Source organism: Trifolium pratense, linkage group LG7 (genome assembly GCF_020283565.1).
Source record: "Trifolium pratense cultivar HEN17-A07 linkage group LG7, ARS_RC_1.1, whole genome shotgun sequence".
Lineage (NCBI taxonomy): Eukaryota > Viridiplantae > Streptophyta > Magnoliopsida > Fabales > Fabaceae > Trifolium > Trifolium pratense.
The window spans coordinates 22,069,173-22,089,352 of record NC_060065.1 but is presented as its reverse complement, the minus strand read 5'-3'; the positions used below and the strand labels follow the sequence as shown (position 1 = coordinate 22,089,352).

The 20,180-nt window shown below is 33.1% G+C and overlaps 2 protein-coding genes, 1 long non-coding RNA gene and 3 other non-coding genes across 10 annotated transcripts; all 6 read right to left on the bottom strand.

The window, feature by feature from the left end:
• Window positions 1-1,057: 1,057 nt before the first annotated feature.
• LOC123897759 (TBCC domain-containing protein 1-like) lies at window positions 1,058-10,945 on the bottom strand. Its single transcript, XM_045948511.1, has 9 exons — window positions 10,238-10,945; window positions 9,581-9,727; window positions 6,892-7,269; window positions 5,266-5,370; window positions 3,342-3,482; window positions 2,558-2,761; window positions 2,182-2,274; window positions 1,983-2,094; window positions 1,058-1,464 (listed from the first exon to the last, which is right to left on the bottom strand). Exons 1-9 carry the CDS (start codon window positions 10,697-10,699, stop codon window positions 1,415-1,417), a joined length of 1,692 nt encoding a protein of 563 aa, XP_045804467.1. The 5' UTR covers window positions 10,700-10,945; the 3' UTR covers window positions 1,058-1,414.
• Window positions 10,946-12,967: 2,022 nt separating this feature from the next.
• On the bottom strand, window positions 12,968-17,594 carry LOC123899534. Of its 5 annotated transcripts, none has more exons than XM_045950695.1 (7): window positions 17,326-17,594; window positions 16,603-16,705; window positions 16,290-16,341; window positions 14,574-14,791; window positions 14,165-14,336; window positions 13,729-14,056; window positions 12,968-13,255 (listed from the first exon to the last, which is right to left on the bottom strand). In XM_045950695.1, exons 3-6 carry the CDS (start codon window positions 16,290-16,292, stop codon window positions 13,898-13,900), a joined length of 552 nt encoding a protein of 183 aa, XP_045806651.1. In that variant the 5' UTR covers window positions 16,293-16,341; window positions 16,603-16,705; window positions 17,326-17,594; the 3' UTR covers window positions 12,968-13,255; window positions 13,729-13,897. The 5 variants fall into 5 exon arrangements, 2 of the variants coding, with proteins under 2 accessions (XP_045806651.1, XP_045806652.1); XM_045950696.1 differs by having other exon boundaries at window positions 16,615-16,705; XR_006805662.1 differs by having other exon boundaries at window positions 13,729-14,336; window positions 14,574-14,772.
• LOC123900195 lies at window positions 15,263-15,359 on the bottom strand. The gene has a single exon (XR_006805846.1). It is a non-coding gene; the product is annotated as a small nucleolar RNA Z103 (small nucleolar RNA).
• On the bottom strand, window positions 15,485-15,583 carry LOC123900194. The gene has a single exon (XR_006805845.1). It is a non-coding gene; the product is annotated as a small nucleolar RNA Z103 (small nucleolar RNA).
• Window positions 15,748-15,817, bottom strand: LOC123900200. Its single transcript, XR_006805852.1, has one exon. It is a non-coding gene; the product is annotated as a small nucleolar RNA snoZ7/snoR77 (small nucleolar RNA).
• Window positions 17,595-17,983: 389 nt separating the features above from the next.
• LOC123899533 lies at window positions 17,984-19,804 on the bottom strand. The gene is made up of 2 exons (XR_006805660.1): window positions 19,685-19,804; window positions 17,984-18,227 (listed from the first exon to the last, which is right to left on the bottom strand). It is a non-coding gene; the product is annotated as an uncharacterized LOC123899533 (long non-coding RNA).
• Between the last annotated feature and the right edge of the window lie 376 nt (window positions 19,805-20,180).

The window sequence follows — 20,180 nt, the reverse complement described above, 5'->3', positions numbered from 1 at the left end:
TTAAAACAATACAACCCTACTAAACTATTACATATTTTTAATAAAAATATTTTTTATAACATAATATAAAAATAATGTAAATATTTAACATAAATATGAACTTTAACATAAGGTTAATAATAATTTTGTTTATAATTTTCATTAGTCAATATTAAAATCTTTGAAATTTTTTTAACTCTATTAAAATTATATGATATTTTATAATTGATCAATTTATTTTTAGTAAAAATGCGGGTAACGGGTATGGGTACCTAGGTACCCATAGGGTATGGGGACGGGGGCAAAAGTTCTTACCCACGCGGGTATGGGGATGGGTACGGGTATTTTTTCAATCCGCGGGTATGGGGATGGGTACTATAGTACCCTACCCATACCCTACCCATTGCCATCCTTAATTATAACGCCAACTCTATCATGCACAAGCTCTTAATGTTGTGAATGGTGAACAAATAATCATTTATATTATAACGAATACGAATTTTATAAAATCCACCGTTGGATTGAAAGTCTATATCATATAAATCATTCATAAAAATTTTGAAATTTTTTGAAAATCATTTGATATGTTATTGACACTCATCAAAATTAACGGTTTATGAGTTTTTATTAAATACCGTTAATTTTAATGGGTCTCAATAACATATCAAATGATTTTTAAAAATTTTCAAATTTTTTATAAATGATCTATATGATATAAACTTTCAATCCAACGGTAGATTTTGTAAAATTCGTATTCGTTATAATATAAATGACCACTTGTTCACCATGCACAACATAAGAAGTTTGTGCATGTTAGATAAAGTCTTATTATAAACTTAGGACGTTTTAAAACCTCCATATAACAATGATTAAAATTACACAATAACAAAATATATGCCATTGTTTTAAATCGTATAGTCGAGATTGAAGCAACAAATCTGTTTCCGCATAAATTATACACGTGAAAATTGTCATAATAAATTATAAATTTATGAAATTCTAGGTTTACGATGTTCAGTGATTTTGCACGTCACAGGAAGGAATTTTAAGAAATTATTCTAGTTCTAGGTTTAAGAAATTTTACAAATGCAAAATATTTGTTCATTCTTTTCTTGACAATATATGGGGGCAAAGTTGAAAACCCAAAAATCTAGTACTTTATAGTTTAGATATTGGAGTGATTTTTCTTTTTTTAAAAGGCCACTAATTTAGAATAACAAAATATTACAGAAATTATTTCACAAAAAATCATTACAATCAGATTACCGATTGTATTTTTGTTCCATCTCTGTGCAGAGTCATCTGACTGCATAAGGAACTCTAATTCGTGACATCTGATCTCAGCTACCTGGGCGACCAATGCAATTGGCAAGCGAAATTGAATAAAAAAGGAAACCAAAAACCTTTGCCCTTTAATGTCATTAACTGTGCTATATCATATATCCTCCGCTTGCAGAAAGTAAAGTTGACGAATATTCCCCGAAGCTGTAGCATAGAAATAACAATATTAGCATAATCTATTTTATCTGACAAGATTAATCTGAGAAAACATAATAAAGCTCCTCCATTTGCAATATGCTGTTAATCTACATATAAATCACTCTCTACTCCAACATATGTTAAATTATTACATTTTACCTTCTTTTATTTTAAAAACTGCTTACAGAGAAATTCTATGGTTAAGTGTGTGTGTGCATGCGCGCGCGTGTGTGTATTCAGCATTGAAGAGTAAATGAAATACAAATATTCTTGTGTATTTTACAAAATTACTGATGGAGAAACTCAATCGGGGTAATTATGTGTGTATGCATGTACCTGTATTACGAAGCACTAACACACACACATGAACACCGGACAAAAAGGGCAATTTAGTAATAGTCACACAAAATGTACATAGTAGTTACACTACCAATGTTTCGTAATGTTTGTGAAAATTGACAAAGAGACTTATAAAAACGGGCGGAGGGAGTTGTAAGACATGAAAGCAAACGAATGAAGGTTACCATATAACCAGTCCTTGAAGCACACGTGAAGCACGGACGACAATTCTCGTTTCCGACTCTCTTCTAAAGAAGCTTCCTGTATTAGTTTCCTTATATCCCCTAAATTGTTTTGCTGAAAAGAATACACAATTCTGTTTAATTAAATCAATGGAAGCGTAAAAAAATTAAAATATTTTGACAAATAACCTAGTAGACATACATTTTTATGTTGAGATGCCGCATACGCATCTGGTAATGCAAATGGGTTGTCATTTGTAGATCCAGTGGACTCTTCTGCAAGCCAGTTTGGAATCTGCAGATTAAAAAAAAATACAGAAAAAGAGCTTTGTGAAAAATAGAAAAGGAACATGATTTTTATATTAGCTATACAGAATAAAATAATTATTTTTAAAAAATACTTGAAAAGAACAAAGAAAATACATCCAACCCTTCTTCATCCGTACATGTTTACAGAACACAGTCACAAGATACAAAGCAATGAATGAACTTATCAAAATCAATTAACTTTTGGAAAATACAAATAAAAAAATTCCCTGTTATGTCAATTATCAGTATAACAGTATAACCAGTCATACCACAAAATTTGTGAATTGATCGGGGTCCATGCGTGTAGCAGACTCAGCTTGAACATCAGAGACACCGGCTGGATGAGATAGTGAATCATGAGGATCAAGCATGCTCAAAGCCAGAGCTTCATCCCATCTGTTCACTGTGGGTAGAATTCCAACTTCACTCATGTGCTTCTCCAACTGGGGGTAACATGTATTATATGGTGCCACCTGATAAGTAACAAGAGAAAACAATTTCAAAAAGGAGAGTGAGGATTTTAGAGAAAATATACATACCCTTATCAGAAGTTAATACCATTATAAGAGGCATAATTGCGGAATTGTGGATGGAAAAATAGTGATAAAAATAACGATTTACTGTATTTTAACGTGGACTGAAATGCTAATTCTAGCACTGTCAAATACTGCAAGACTGTATGGTGGAGTTAACCTTTTATATAGCATTACATGTCAGGGCCTCATGCTCAGTACAGTCAGAAATGAATAAGGGTTATGACTTGTGGTGGGAATTTAAGTTGTAGTCGTCCTGCAAGGGGTAGGTAGAACCATAGTAGCAAGGAAGGTGTGGATTCTTTTAGAAGTGTTGCTAACTCCCAAGACTACAATAAGATTGTATGATTTTACAATGTTTTACTAAATGACCAATCCTGATTCGTTTTCATGGTATTGTCACAATTACTCTGATGAAATGTAGAAACAGTGGTGGTTTGTTTGCCTTGTAGCTCCTCCTTTGTACACAAACATAGATGCAGAAACAATAAAAACAGAGAGTGAATACAAGGATGTTCACCTGCAGTTTATGGTTATCACCAATCATAAGAGGTTGCTGGTTCACTCCCAAAAAGAAAACACATTCACGGCAGTTGGCAATACAAATACGTTTTGCGGCCACAATCACATGAACACGTTCACAGTGTTCTATTCTCACAGCCTGTCAACAAAAAAAAAATTGAATATCAGCTTCAGTACTGATAATGAAGCATCAGCTACTCTGATACTCATAACAGAGACAGATTAATCCTATCCCAAAATAGACCAACACAATATCCTAATTTGAATGTTATAAAACAGTCATCACAACCATCAGTGCTTTATGTAGTAAGTGCTGCAGAGATTTATTCTTAAAAAAATATATATGAAAAATAGGGAATAGAGGTTAAAGTCCAAGTAAGTGTACCTATTCTTATTCATTAAAAAATTCAAAATACAAAAACAAAAAATAGAATGGAAGAGAAGAGAATGTAGACTAACGAGCTCAAAAGAATGTAGGATGTCAAAAGGCACATAAATACCATTGTTAAATTGTAATAACTCTGTATTAACAGTGTGTGTGAGATAAAACTACCCAATAGTTAAGCTAACTAATGAATGCTATTAAGTTTCTATCTAATGTGAATGCAGCACACAGTTTGATGAGCCACATTAAGAACTGCAGAAAATTTTCTCTTCAATTCATATTATCAGATGGAGTGTCAAAACCTAATATAAACTTAACTGCTAATTGAAGTTCAAAAAGCAATCAAAATGACAACCGAAAAAACAAGAAAAACAGAAGCAGGAAGAGGTTAGCAGAAGACCAGAAAAATAGAAGCAGGAAGAGTTTCGCAGAAGACAAGAAAAACAGAAGAATAGAAGAGTTTCGCAGAAGAGAAGAAGAAGAAGAAACAGATAAGAACAGAGGCTTTGGAGAACGCAGAACACCAGATGAAGGAGACAAATACAAACCCGGAGCGGAGTTGTTAGCACTTTGCAGAAGGAGAAAGATAAACCAAAAGGCAGAAACATAGATGGAGAAGAAAAGGTTCACCCTCGAGAAGAATAAAATCAGGTTACTTATAATATAGCAAAATGACCAATGTACCCTTAAAAAAGAAACAGGACGGTTAAAACATTAGGGGTTGAGGGATCTGGCTCCTTTAACTTAATTGCAGACATGAACATGCATTTTGGGAGCAGTTTTGCCGCGATTTGCTGCTGCAGCACCTGTTGAACACTGGAAGTCACGGCTGCTCTGCGCCAATTGACAACACAGGCATGTATAAATGGAAGGGGGTAAAGGCGGATGCATAACTCAAGCTATTCAATTGAAGCTAAAATCATGTTAAGATATGCAATACTGAAGCCATTAATGATAGTCCGAGTTACATTACTAAGAGAGTTTTTAATAGAAAAGGTCAGCTCCATTACCATTCCTCTGCGCGGAATTGATAGCACAGACATGTATAAATGGAAGGGGGAAAAGGCGGGTGCATAAATCAAGCTATTCACTTGAAGCTAAAATCATGTTAAGATATGCAATACTGAAGCCATTAATTATAGTCCGAGTTACATTAAAAGAGAGTTTTTAATAGAAAAGGTCAGCTCCATTACCATTCCTCTTTTCTACTAGAATATTAATAATCTGCGAAAATCTCAGTCACTTTAACTGGATAATTATCATATCAGATTCATGTTATTCGAATTTCACTTTACCACTTAAGATGACATTATGACAACACAATATTAAAATGGGTCATCATAACAAATGCCCCAAGGGCACTTGTTAAGAAGTCAAAAATGGTATTGAATGTATTATTCCACAAGGACACTTGTGCTATTTCCCTAATAAAATATCATTTCCCACATTCCTGTTAGAAGGTAAATTCCGTCGAAGTTCAAGAACATTATTAGACTCATTATGCACGTCTTAAAAGCAGAAAACAGAAACCATTTACCTTGCCAACTGCTCCAAGAACTATTGTAGCATCTGAGCATCCATAGACAATGGCATATCTCAAAGGTGCTAAGACATAGATGGTAGACTCTTGGCAATTTAGAACCTGCAATGACCAAACGCAACTATAATAGCATGCCACTTTCCATAATAAGCTCAACAGACATCTCAAGATATATAAATAAACTGAACAAAAGCTAATATATGCACATACATGCATATACATCTGTATGTACAAATATATATATATATATATATATATATATATATATATATATATATATATATATATATATATATATATATATAGGAGAAATAATTATTTTAAATATTGTCATTTGCAAAAACATGCAATGCCCCCTTGGGTAAATATATAATTACTTCAATCCCAACAACAAAAGCTGCGGTTTTCCAAGACTGATGATGGGACAGAAAGAGATGAATTTCTAATGGAAAGATATCAAAAACAAATATACCTAGATATCATTTCTCGAGTACAATGTCCTCATGGAATTAAACCAAGTAAGAATACAAGAATAATAATTATAATTTTTCTCCTCGGCCACTTCGCATGCTAAAATTATACAATATTCATTATTGATTACTACACATTGGTTTTTATTCATGCTTTAAATGCCTTAACTAAATAGCATCCAGCTGCAAGAATGATTGGTTACGAAAAGATGTAGAGGGACGCCAAAGTATAGGCATTTGGCCTAAACTGATCTCTCCAAAATACTCCCTCCACCCCACAATGAGTGGCACATGTGCTTATTTCACAAGGATTAAGAAAAGACTATAAATGAAAGAAACAGGATGATAATTTTCCAATTATTCTTATCAAAGTGTATTCACTGTTACCATAAATGCAAAGTGGAATATATTGACTTGGAGTGCTGCATATAATATTAATTAATTTGATGGTACAATTAAAAAAAAAAGTACTAATTAATATTACATTGAAAGTGACACTCCTATTGGGCCAATTTGTTTTACAAATGTGCCACTCGTAATGGGACTGATGGAGTATAAATTTAGAAGGAAGTTCAAAAATCAACAGATCATAATTAAATTGATGACGGAGTTGTTTTCCAATTTTATTAGGTATCCTAATCCGCTTCCTTATTTAACTGGGTTAGGAGGAGTAGCATGTACTTATAGTACACTAATACTACACTAGACCTATTTGCTATCGGTTAAAGGGGGCCTTGTTTCTGCATAAAACCCTACCGCCTTTATTATTTGTACTCTTTATCACAATTAATGATATTCAAAATATTTTTTTAGACAGTATACTTTATCAATCTAATATCATATTATTCAGTGTCTCTCCTCTACTGTTTCTCCTTCACTGCATAATCCCTAACATTCAGGAATAAAACTCCATGAGTTAAGGCCAAACGAAAGTGTCAGTCTCTTTTTATTATAGTAAGTTGGAATATGAACAGCTTAGTACCTAGCAAATTTAGAAGCAGATGCATAACATAACTCCATTTTTATAATCATATAAGAAAAAATAATATGAAGACATTTGAAGGTCATAAATCTAATTGCAAGCAAGATAGCAACATTGAATCTGAAAAGTCAAAATGTCAACATAACCGAAAAAGACATTTTCAAAACAAACCTTAACAGTGGAACCTTTAATGTCAGATGCTTGCTTCACATAAGATGATTTAGAGATCCCTTCAATGAAACATGAATCCCTGGTACTTGCTGAGGACTTTACCGAGACAGTGCATGCATCGATCATAGCAACATCCTGATCAGTGGCACTGGCTGACCCATTTTCCTTTGCAGAAGTCCTTTCAGAAATATTTTCCAAAGCAGAAGTTATGTTTTGCATAAGCCAATCACGAACTTGCGTAACAGGAACGGGAACCGCAGGCATGTCAGGATCCGAATTTGCAAAAAAAGGAGATGATTGACTCAAACAATTTCCTTCAGCCTTATCACCAAACTGAACCAGGAACCCAAGGTGCTCAAATCTATCCATAGTTAAAACCTAAGACAACAACGTCAGATAAGCATAATACTAATAGGTCTAAGAATTAAAAAAGTCATATCTAAAAATTAAAATTCAATAGGATGAAAAATCCAATAATAAAACTTACAATAAAAAACCAAAATTTAAAAATTTCTTAACATTCCTTACTTAACTTTATTTAACACTACATGATCTTATCCTATGAAGTTTAATTAACTAAGGGAAAAACAATTGACAAGAACTCACTGCTAAGACAATATGCCATGCCAAAATGAAAGGTATAATATGTTAAACTAATGCTATGAGATTCATTATTGAGACACAATAGTAAGTCTAACTATAACTCCGCATATCCTTAATTGTGATTACCAATAACTTATAGATTGTCAAATGCATGTGATAATAAAGTTAAATTTATTAGTTATATAAACAAAAATGGGGCTGACAACAACGCCGTGAGAAATAGGTATCAATGACAATGAAGTTGATGTCCAACATCTTTATCCTTATCTAGTAATCGAGATAAAAGTTGTCTCGATTCCAAAACAAAGAGGAAGAGGCTACTACCAGCCTGGTTGTCCGAGCAGATTGTCCATTCTAGTCATATCAGCAATCTCTAGCACAAACATGCAAATAAACCAACATGTATGATTTCTTTTAGTACACTGTAGCCCGAAACATTTCAAACTCAATTGTACCAAGCTTGCTTCAACTGTATTCTTAATAACAGGCCACTGATAGTTGGCTGTTTGGTAGGAGTCTCAAAAAGAAGGGTGAAGAAAGTATCACCCACGCCATCCCCATTTCACTAGATATTACAGTATATTGGAATAACCAAATCAGTAAAGACATCCAATCATATTCTCTTGGTATCAAGTGAATCATCAAATAACTTTCATTAAAGCCAAACAGAATTGGAACTACTTGAGATATTACAACCATGCCACTCCCTCAAGGCCTATATATTGGCAGGAATACTGAAGGGGTAAGCCATCTAATAATATTCTTATCAGATTAATGGCACATTTATTAGCACTGATTACTCACAAGAATGTTGACCAAATATGGTAGCATTTCCCCAAAACATTTATTCACACATACAAACACTCCCACCCAAATTAAGTGAAACAATAATACAACATACTACAGACTATAGAATCATGTCTTCTGTCTTCCACAAGAATTTTGCAGCATGTTTATCATTATTTTTACGATTGTGCTTGTTGTCTCTCGATTCGATACAAAACTGAACCCAATAGATACGAATCCCTAGTGTATATCTTTTATGGCATTGAATCCCATCTTAAATTCTGATTCATTATGATTTATGACAAACCCAATTCACTATGATGATTATCATTAATTCTAACGAATCGCTATCTAAAATTAGGGTATTCATCAAAGCTTGCAACATTTTGTCGAAAAACGAAGCTTGCAACATAAATATTAATCCAAATACTAAACAATGCATTTCACTTTTTACTTCTTCAATCTAATGAAATAAATATTTTACAGAACTAAAGGAAAAATCACCGTCTATGTACAAAAACCAAATTATTATTATCCAAAAACAAAGGGAACGCGTGTGTGTGTTGTGTAGCCAGTGTAGTTAGAACTGGAAGCAATAGAAAGAAAATAAAGAGAAGAAGGGCCACTTTACTTTGTATAGCCGGCCACTTTTCTTTTGTCATTTGGTTTATGACCTTGAATTATTGTGATGTTTGTATATAATATATTAACTTATAATTTTGTTAGGTCACTAGTTTTTTTAAATATCATATTTTTATTGATAATGTATCTTACAATTCATAATAAAATTTGACTCACGATTCAAACAATAAGTCTTCTAATTCACGAGTTGACTCTGGGTTTGATAAATATCTTCTGCAGTGCTACTTCTATAACATGAGTCAGAAATACAAGGTGCAAAACCATACTAGAATTGCCACAAACCTATCTGCTCCATGTAATAGAGTAAATATTCATTCAATTCACCTAATTTTTGTTATAAGCAAAATAAAATGTACCATCATTTTAAAGGAGTAGGTTACAATTCTAGAAACAAAAGTTTTTCAAACAATCATAAAAGTCATTTTAAAGGAGTAGGTTACAATTCTAGAAGCAACAGTTTTCCAAACAATCATAAAAGTGCTACAAATCTATGATCTCCTGAATTCCATGGGATGGCACCAAAACAGGCTACTAATTCCACTAATGAAAATTAGAGTGACTAACTGGTTATATTCCATTTTATAGGGTACATAGGAAATAATCCATCTATTGTAAAATAACAAAAATATGAGTATCACGAATAAATTAACAAACCAACCTGTGATTCTTCGCCTTCTCCTTCACCCTCCCCTGGCTCTGCTAGAAGAGATAGAATGTTGGCAAGGTGCTTTTGCAGATACGATAACTGATGTGCCTCTTCATCAGCTTGTGATGGCATAAAACGCCGACTATTGCTGCGCATAAGCTGCAAAACATTGAATTTAACATGTGAGCAGTATTAATGTGTGTCTAAATGAAACAGCAAACTCAATATAGCTTATAATCTGTTAGAAATAGAATAAAAGTAATGTTTCAATTTCCAAGTATAATTAGATCAGAAGTCATTATATCACAAGTTTCATTGCATTCTTATACTCAATGTGTTTAATTCTAGTTTTAATTCTACTTTTATGGCGTTGAAAAAGCCAACTTGTTAGCATTTGCTCAGTGACTCAAGCTTTCGAAAATCCTTATCACATATTCACATTCACTTCTCAAGTTCTCAAGTACAATAAAAAAACCATTTTTTCGGCCAATGAGTAGCTTAATAAATTAAAACAATCTTGTTAGCAACTTCATATGGAAACAGAAATCGAACAAAAAAATTTAACCTAAAATCTAAAATGTATCACGATCCAAAGTATTAATCAAAATTACTACATTAAATGCATTGCATTGCAAGAATTGAAATGAGAAATTGAGAATTGAGCTAAACCTGAAGAGGAGAAAGAGCAGAGAAGTAACCATCAAAAGCAGAAGTAGAAGGCCAAACATCAGCAACAGAAGCAGAATCCTTATGAGAACGAGGAAGCAACCTTTTGTAAGATTGAATATAGAGAAGCAAAACCAGATCGTGAACATCGGCACCAACGGCGTCGTTTTGGCCAGGTTCAGCTCGAACAAGAGGTTCTGAGTCGGAGTGGTGAACGGAAGCGAGAGTATCGAGGAGGAGGTTAGCGTGGTCGGAGGAGATCTGGAGGGAATCGGAGATTGTGGATGAGTCGACTCGGTGGTTAGAGGAAGATTCGAGAAGCTTCTGTTTCAATGAGATTAGGGATTGTGTTGGGTCGGAGAAGATGAGCTTTGGGATTGGTAAGAGACCGTGCTCGAATGGCTCGCGTCTGGGGTGAATCATGGTGCTCCCACATGACGTGGAAGGTTCGATAGTGTCTGTCATGGTTATGGTTACAGAGAGAGAGAGAGAGAGAGAGAGTGGTGGCAATAATAAATAAATGGAAGTGAAAGAGATGAGAAAATGATGAGAATGGAGGAGGAGGAGGAGGAGGAGGGGGGAAAGAAACGAGGGTTGCTTTGCGGTGTGGGTCGCCGTGTTTGGGTGTGATGACGTGGCGAGTTGTGGTTGGGTTTCGTGGAACTATGCCAATTTCAGAGTTGAGACTTGAAAGACTCACATGAATGCGAGGATTTTTTAAAAAAATAAACATTACATTTTTTTTTTTTTATTTAGCAAAAGAATGCGGTGGTGATTAGTGTTGGACTTGGTAAAGAGTATCATAATTCGATCTTTCGCAGTTGTAATCGGAAACAGGTTGGAACTACTTGATGTTAGTATTGACTCTTGAACAAAATTAGACGGTTCAAGGGGCCGGATATCGATGGTGAAAACCAAAAAGAAAAAAGAATGAAGGTCTAAGTCTAACCATAGAAACATTCAGATGACCTAATTCAGTGACATAATGGGTATCTTTGGATCCTTATGAAGTCTAATGTCTAAGGTGAGAAAACTATTAAATCACATGTAGAAATTGGATTTGTGGTTAAGGTCTGGAAATGGAGGCGCAGACAACTTGATCATAAATCAATGCGAGGTCACTTGATCTAGGGTTTAAAGACTCCTTTTATAGACAACTTATTGGATCATGGGTCAATCATATTTTTGATAAGGATAGTCCAATAGAATAAAGCAAATTCCCCATTTGATTTGGTACTATAATGGTACAATTGCAATACATGTGAGTTGAACTAGCCTTTAATTTACATCACTCTGACACGAGTCTGACTAATCGTAATTCTCGGTTGTACAAAATCAAGTTTCATGACTCATAACATCATATGAGAGCACTAAAACCTTTTGTATTTAGATCATGCAAGACTGTCGTGACACCAAACATCATTGGGTTAACTCTGCACATCAGAATTACACAAAATCCACAAAACATAGCACTAGTGTGCTTGACTCAAATACTAAAAATCTAATAAAAATGACTCAATAATAAAGGAGAGCACTTTATTGGTAGGGGACAATCCAACTATCAAAGGCCTAAAAATCTCAACATAAAATGAGTAGTCAAATCTCATCTCACATATCTTCCCTCATTTGTGTATGACACTGACATATATTTTATTTTATATTTTATCAAGTAGAGTAGTGGCTAGACTTTCACTTTTAAGGTGAATAAGTGGGTGTAGCAAGGTTATTATGTCCACTTTGTAACCAACACAACAAAGATGATTGGCATGTGTTATTCGGTTGTGAAGTTAGTACTCAAGCTTGGCAAGCAGCAGGATTAGCGCATGTTATTATGCCTTAGACTCGGCAGAACTGCAATGTTTCAGATGTTATTCTTGACATTTGTTTAGCTAAAAAAGAGGAAATAGTAGGAACTTGTGCTATGTTATTATGGGTAGTGTGGAACAATAGGAACAATCGCGTTTGGAATGATTTGTAAGAACCGGGAACAAGTTTAGGAGTTAAAGTTTGACACCTTTTGGCGGAATGGTTTTCGGTTACACAGGTACAACATAGCAGGCAACAAACTGAACAACATCAGTAGGTTACACGACGGGAAAAACCAGCTCATGATGATGTGGGATTTCATAACACTACAAGAATAACTTAATTTGATGACCAAACTTATTGAGGTTTGTTGACCAAACTTATTGAGAGCTTAAAGCCCTCAATAATTTATTGAAAGCCAAAAGTCGTCAATAAGTAACAAAAGCCGTCAATAACAATATTATAATTAAAATAAAAAAAGACTCATTGACGGCCTTGGACCGCCAATAAATATTCGAAAACACGCAGGACAAAAGCAGTAATTGATTCATTCACACGTTGGACAAACAAGTTTTCTCCCCCCCTTCTCCCTTACATACAACATTCATTAGAAAAAAGCTTTTTTACATCTGGCAAAAAACACTTTTTACATCTGAAAAATGTCAGATGTAGGCGCACGAGACTTAGTAAGTATACACGTTTTACATCTGGCGCAGTCAGATGTAAAAAAACACTTTTTACCTCTGACCAAGGCGAAAATCAAATATTATTTTTTAAAAAATAAATTGGACCTTTTACATCTGACCAAGTCCACCAGATGTGAAATCTCAACTTTATTTAATTTTTTTTGAAAAACCTGCGTTTTTTTTAATATATTTTAAATCTTTTTTTTTTATTAAAAAAATCTAACCCACAATGCTAACAATATAACATAACTTGCATCAAGAACATAATACTAAAATTCAACATTCAACATATAGTAATAATGTCGTTAAAATACAACCATTGAACATCCAAAATACAAATAAAAACATCATCATAATTAATACTAATCCATTGTAACTTCACACAAACCTAGCTAGCTAGCTCCTAATCTTTCTCATCAGCATCATCATAATCTACCTCAGGATTATATAGGTCAAGAAAACAAGTTGCCCAGCGGTCTCGCAAATCATACAGCTCCTCCTTTGTTAATGTCGTGGGATCATTGAACACCTACAATATGTAAATAACTTAATTCAGCCACTTATTACAAGAAGTACTTAGGAAGTTACAAGGGTCAAGGAGCCCAAACAAACGAGCACACCAAAAAGTTGCAAACACACACAACACGCCGAGCTAAAACCAAAACAGAAAAACGCAGCAACAAGCTCTTGATTAATGGACTACCTATAATGTACATATAGTTTTACACTACCAGTGAACCTTGCATGTATGTGGTCAAGTTTTTTAATACTAGCTCTTGTTAAGAAGGGAACTAGTCATGTGGTTTATAAATTAACATTTCTAGGACCAGGTTAGTGATTTGAGCAAGGGCTCTGTTTTATACTAGCTCTGTTCTAGAACTAGTCATGTGTTTTATACTAGCTCTGTTTTTATCAATTTCCCATTTCTCTTGTCTACATTCCTACTCCTACCTAACAATCAATGATAAACTAATGAAGAAAAAAAAGAAAGATTGTTCACACCTCATTGGTTGAATTTACAACAGAATCCATCTACAAATAAATCCTCAAATTGATTTCATGATCAACGGGAAATCTAGATACCGACAAGCTCCCATCTACTCCCGAGGTTGATGCTGAAGAATCAGGAAGGTATGAAACAAGAAATGGACAATCTCCATACACTAAGACTTTATATATAGAAAGTCATCAACAAGGGAAACACCATTAACATAATAGAAAAGGGAAACAAAACCAAGAAATAAAGAGAAGATAAAAAGGCACTAAAATATATAATTTTGATAAAATTGTAGAGTTCATCACCAAGGATTAATGCAATGGAAATAAAAACCTGCATCATGAAAATAAAGGAAAGTTAAGGCTTAAAATGGAAAAAAATCAAAACTGAAATCATGTTAGTTCTAATAGTGTGTCCTTCAATTTGTGTTCATTCAAAGACCTTATAACCATTAAGACTCTTCATGCTACTCTCCGGTAAACTTTCAGAGAACCAACTTCCTTTAAGTACTCTGATCAATGGCCACATAATGCCCCATGAAACCACAACACCGAAAAACAATGATAAATTGACAAGATGAGAACAGATCATTCCTGCTCCAACATAAGTCATGCTGAAATCAAAGTAAAATCCGCAAAAAAATCAAACATTCAAATCAATACAATCGACAAATGTTTCATAGTTCTGATTCATAAAAATCAGTTTCAAAATGATTGAAAGTGAAAGTAGTGGCAAGTACTTCAGGCAAGGCATTAGTACTTCATTCATTCAGAGAAAGTAGTGGCAAGTACTTAAAAACCAAAATTGAAATGAAAAAAATTGCAGAAAAATTTCTTAGGATATTTCATACCTTTTCTGCATAACTTTGCACATAGAAGCATCCCCTGCTAACATATAAGCCTTACTTTTTGGAAGAGAACCATTGATACTATTTCCTACTTGTGTGGTAGAAAATTCTGAGCTTGCCGCAGAATCTGACAATTCATCCTCAGTGAAACCATTCTGCCTTCCATTAGCAGCACTCCTCATCACCGGATCCCTCATCATTCCTTGTCTTCCAGTCAGGTTCTAGAAATGAGCAAGATTGAATATGATAAATGTAAAAGACAAGCCAAACTTGCTATCCACACAGAAAGTAGTGCAAGCATTAAACATCTGTTTATTGATATCCGGAGAATACATTAATCTCTAAGTAGTAGGATATACTCATTGCTAAAATTAAGAGTTCTAGTGTCATATACCCTTTACTTGTTCTCCAAGAATAATTATACGACCAATTAAACCATAAAAAATTATTAGAAATTTACAACAACCAACCAAGTATAAAACACATAAAGTTAGTCAATTCTATGTGCACAAGACATATCCTGCATCGTTTGCATGCTAATTTATACCAGTATATACATAAATCACAATAATAAATCAAATGAGTAACAACTGACTTATCAATCAAATGGTACAAAGTCAACATGTGCATGGTACTAGAGACATGTTTGCTTGTAGACATTAGTGATGTAACAACTAATTCAGATTGTAAAGATGGATCAGATTATTTGGCTTGATTTCTCTAATGAGAAACAAAATTCGCACAGATATTTCAGCTTCGATCATCTGGGGAAATAATCATCACATCCATCTTAAAATACAATCATATAATAAGCAATCAAATAAATACACATAAAGCTGTAAATACTTACTCACAAAACAGAACATTCAAACATTTAAATATTTTATCATAAATATACAATTTAAGAATGCAAATTGGATCAGATTATTTGGCTTGATTTCTCAAAAAAGAGAAACAAATTTCGCACAGTTATTTCAGCTTCGATCATCTGGGGAAATAATCATCACATCCAAAGTCACAATGAAAATTATGATATGACTATAGCATTAACAACACCTATAACAGATTAATATGTTAAAAAATTATACATATATTATTAAAACATGGAAAATAAAGAAAAGAAACACTTCATAATTCAAATCAAAAGTATCAATATTTGTATAGGTTTTAATTAGTTCTAGCACAGAAATTTTCATCAAAGAATAGCTATTCAGACGGTAATTCCAATTCAATCTAATCCTCATCAGCTTCACTGAAAAAACACCAGCAATATTATGAAGACAAAAACTTATGTATAAGCTCAAACAAATTCTAAATATTGAAAGTACAACAACTAATACAGGAATTTATACATGATAATCCTTCCTATCTATGTATTTTTTTAAAAATGTGGCTGGAAAAAAAGATAAAAACCAAATTTTGATAGAATAACACCCTTTCAAATCCTATTCACAAACTAACTTATAAAATGTATATTAATAGTATCAGTTTTAAGTGTATATTACAAGTATCAGGTACAATCACCTTTGTAAGCAAAGAAAAGAAAAGGCCAGCATATAAAATGTATATTGCTAGTATCAGTTATTAGTGTATCATACACTTAAAACCATGATGCATATAAAATGTATATTACTATAGTATCATTAAATGTATACCGCAATAGCTACAAGTTTAATTATTAAGTGAAAGATTAACAAAAAGTTCACAAACCCAGAATACCATTGACAATCAATCTCAATATGTTCTGTCCATTTGTGAAAGATGGGGTTAGCTGCAATACAAAAAGCACCTTTGTTATCACAGTATAAATTAAGCCAGTTTAGAACTACCATGAGTAAAAGATCTTAATCATTTCATATATTTCTTATGATGCTATTCCTAAATTTCAAGTCTTCCTCTATTTTATATATATTTACAACAATCCCTTTTCATAACACTCTTTTGGCGGTATTAACTTAACACATTGGTTGATAGCGAAACAGTTAAACCAAGTACACAAGGAATTAAAAAGTAAAGGATATGAGGACTGTACATGTATACATACGCTGAACTCTTTGTTTGCTCAGATTGAAGGAACTGATGCTGAATGGATCACACATATGCTTCATTTATAATTTAGTAATCATCATTTTCATCTATAAAAGAAGAACAATTGAGTAAGATAAACATGAAGAAAAAAAAAAACTTCTATAACGAACCACACAAATCACTTACCTTATAATAAAACCATGATGCATATAAAATGTATAGTATCATTAATACATGTATACCGCAATAGCTACAAGTTTAATTATTAAGTGAAAGATTAACAAAAAGTTCACAAACCCAGAATACAAATTCACAATTAACATTAGAGAAATTAAAACACAATTAAAACACAAGTTTTATTATCATTAGAGAAATTAAAACACACAATGATAATAAAATCACAATTAACAGTAAAGCAGGCACAAACATACCTAGATCTATATAAACTGCAAACTAAGGCAGAGGATAATAAAATTGAACAATACCACTAAACTCAAAAACCTAGATTAATGGATACAAATTGAACAATTGAACAATATTATACCACTAAACTCAAAAGCCCTAAGTTATAGGACATGGAAATGGAAATTGAACACATAAACTCAAAATCAAACAAGAGAAGAATCCAGAAATTAACAAGACAAGATTCAATAAATGGAAGACAAAAGTTAACATAATTAAAAATTGAAGACACGGGGAGAGAGGGAGGAAGAGAGAGCAGTGAAACCTTCGTTGAGGAAGAGATATGGCGGCGACAAGAGGAACTGCGGTGGCAGAAGCTACGATGAAGACGAACAAAGGCGAAGAAGAGCTAGGGCGAAGAAAAATTATGGCAGGGAAGAGGATCTGGGTTTTGTTTTGAGGGAAATCGTGAAAACAAAGATGAAATTTAATCTGTGCCTCGCGTTCAGGAAGCCTTGATCTTCAATTAGGGATTGGAGGCTAGGGTTCGAGAGAGTGTGAGAGAGAGAGAACGAGTTCGAGAAGATTAGGTTTTTTTTTTTTTTTTGCGTGCGTGAAGTTTATATTAATTTCCATTCAAATAAAATAAAAAATCACATAAGACTTTTTACATCTGGGCATATTATGGGCCAGATATAAACGTATTTCAGACAATTTTCACCATAATTACAGGATTGCCACCGCGTTTAGCTTTTCATCTGAGGATATTTTGATCAGATGTAATAAGTTGTGTCTATGTATTTTTCACATCAAGTACAATTGAAACCAGATGTAAAGAGTACTCCATATTACTTTTCACATCTGACATCTCTTCCACTGATGTAAACGCTTTAGTAATATGTCATATTTGTACTAGTAACACCCAAACCCAATATTTAAATAAATCCAACTATAGAAAATTCTTTTTCAAAATACACAGCGGATAATAAAATTAAAACGACTCGAAGTCGAAGTTAAAATATAAAATAGTGGTTTAAGGTATTACATACTTCAAGAACATTGCTAATTAGCATAAACCTCGCTTAATAAAAATTATTTTCTAAAATAATACATTTACAATAAAATAAGAATACAAGTACAAGACTCGATAAACCCTTCCCCGTGTCATAATCAGAGCGGAGCTTCACCAACAACTCGAACACCGACAAACATACACAACCTGATAATCTGAACCCGCAACGGTTCAGCACAAACACAAAACAGAGGGTTAGATAATATAATCATAACTAGTGATCGAATATAACGAATATCCGACACTAAATAAATAAGAACAATTACATAGATACAACTCAGACATCCACACACATATATCAGACATACTCAGACATATGTATATATGAGTTAAAGATAACATATATCACATAACTACATGTTATTAACGAGTTATAATAATCAGGTAACGCATTATATTCATTTATCAATCATACATCACATTTGAGAGGTATTAATCATCAACATTAATAAATGAATTCTATATATGTCAGGTATCATTTAACAATTAGGAACAACACATAATTCCTAATATATTCTAAAGTCACATAGATGTGATATCACCTAGACACATCTAATGCATGTGGTACCATTTCATCATAATTTTGGATAATTTAATCCAAGTGTTTTAGATCATCGTCTCTAAAACATTCTAGATCATCGTCTCTAGAATAACAGTAAACTAGATCATCGTCTCTAGGATACTCATCAATAGACACAACTTATGAATGCATGAATGTGCATATACCAAACATATGGTTTTATCTCAACTATAACATCAACATAATATGGATAACATAATCCAAATATTCTAAATCATCGTCTTTAGAATACATCTACTCATGATAAATTATCATTTATCATCATTAATAAATCAACATCATAATTTATCATAATCTATCAACAAGCCTAATCATCATCATTAATCAACAACACATAATGTATCAACAAGACTTAACAACATCACTATCATCATCAACTCATGGAAAATACATTTATTCCATACTCAAAAGATACTAAAACTAATCAACAACAATTAGTTATTTAATTCAATTAATAAAAACTAATTAAGCATACTTTATATGCAAACACAAACAACCAACAATCATCTTAGAAAACAAACTCCGTAATCGGAATCTACACGAAAAAAATGAGCAAAATAGATTCCGGGTGCATAAGTCAACAAAAAGTCAAAATAGTCAACATAAGGGGTTGCGTCGACTATAGCGTCGGCCAGATTGCGTCGCAAGCGCACTGTTCATACTGCAGAATTCTGCAGGATGCGTTTTGGTGCGATTTTGGTCCAAATAAGCACTTTAATGCTACGAAAATCACTTATTTAAACCCATAAATTCATGTCAAACAATTACCACACTTATAACATGATTAAATCAACTTAAATCATCAATTATAAGCACTTATTCATGGATTTTCATCATTTATCAAATCATTTCATTTATAAATCATGAACACACATAGATAATCATATATCATAACATAAATTTCATGATTAACATATTCCCAAATCCCATAACTAACCCAAAATGAAAGAGATGAGAAGAGTTTGAGCTAGAGAAGGATACTTCTCTCCTCTCCATTAATTCATCTCAAAGATTATAAAACTACCCTCATACCTCTAATGAAGCTTGAAAAATGGAAGCTTGGTTGTTCTTTGAGCTTGGTTCTCACTTCTTCGTTTCTTCCTCCCTTTGTTTCTAGAGCCTCTCTTTCTAACTTCCTTAAAAAATGTGAATAATGACTCTTTCTCTTACTAACTAGCTTTTATAGTTAGGTTTTCTACAAAATTCCAATTCACACCCCCCATTCTACTAACTTACTAACATAATACTCATTCTATTTATTTTAGGCACAACTTACCTAAAGCTCCATAAAGAAATTCTCATCTATTAATTACTCTAGTTAGCAGTTTAAGTCTAAACTCATAAATACCGAAATATTCAATTACGAAAGTTACACGCCACAATAAATAAATATTCTAATAATAAAAATTGGGATGTTACACTGAACCCCTCTTAGTTTTCTCTCCTCTCACAACCAGCAACATAAATTCACCCTTTTTCTTCTCATCTGCACAACATCACTTTTTTCCTCTTAATTTCTATTCGCATC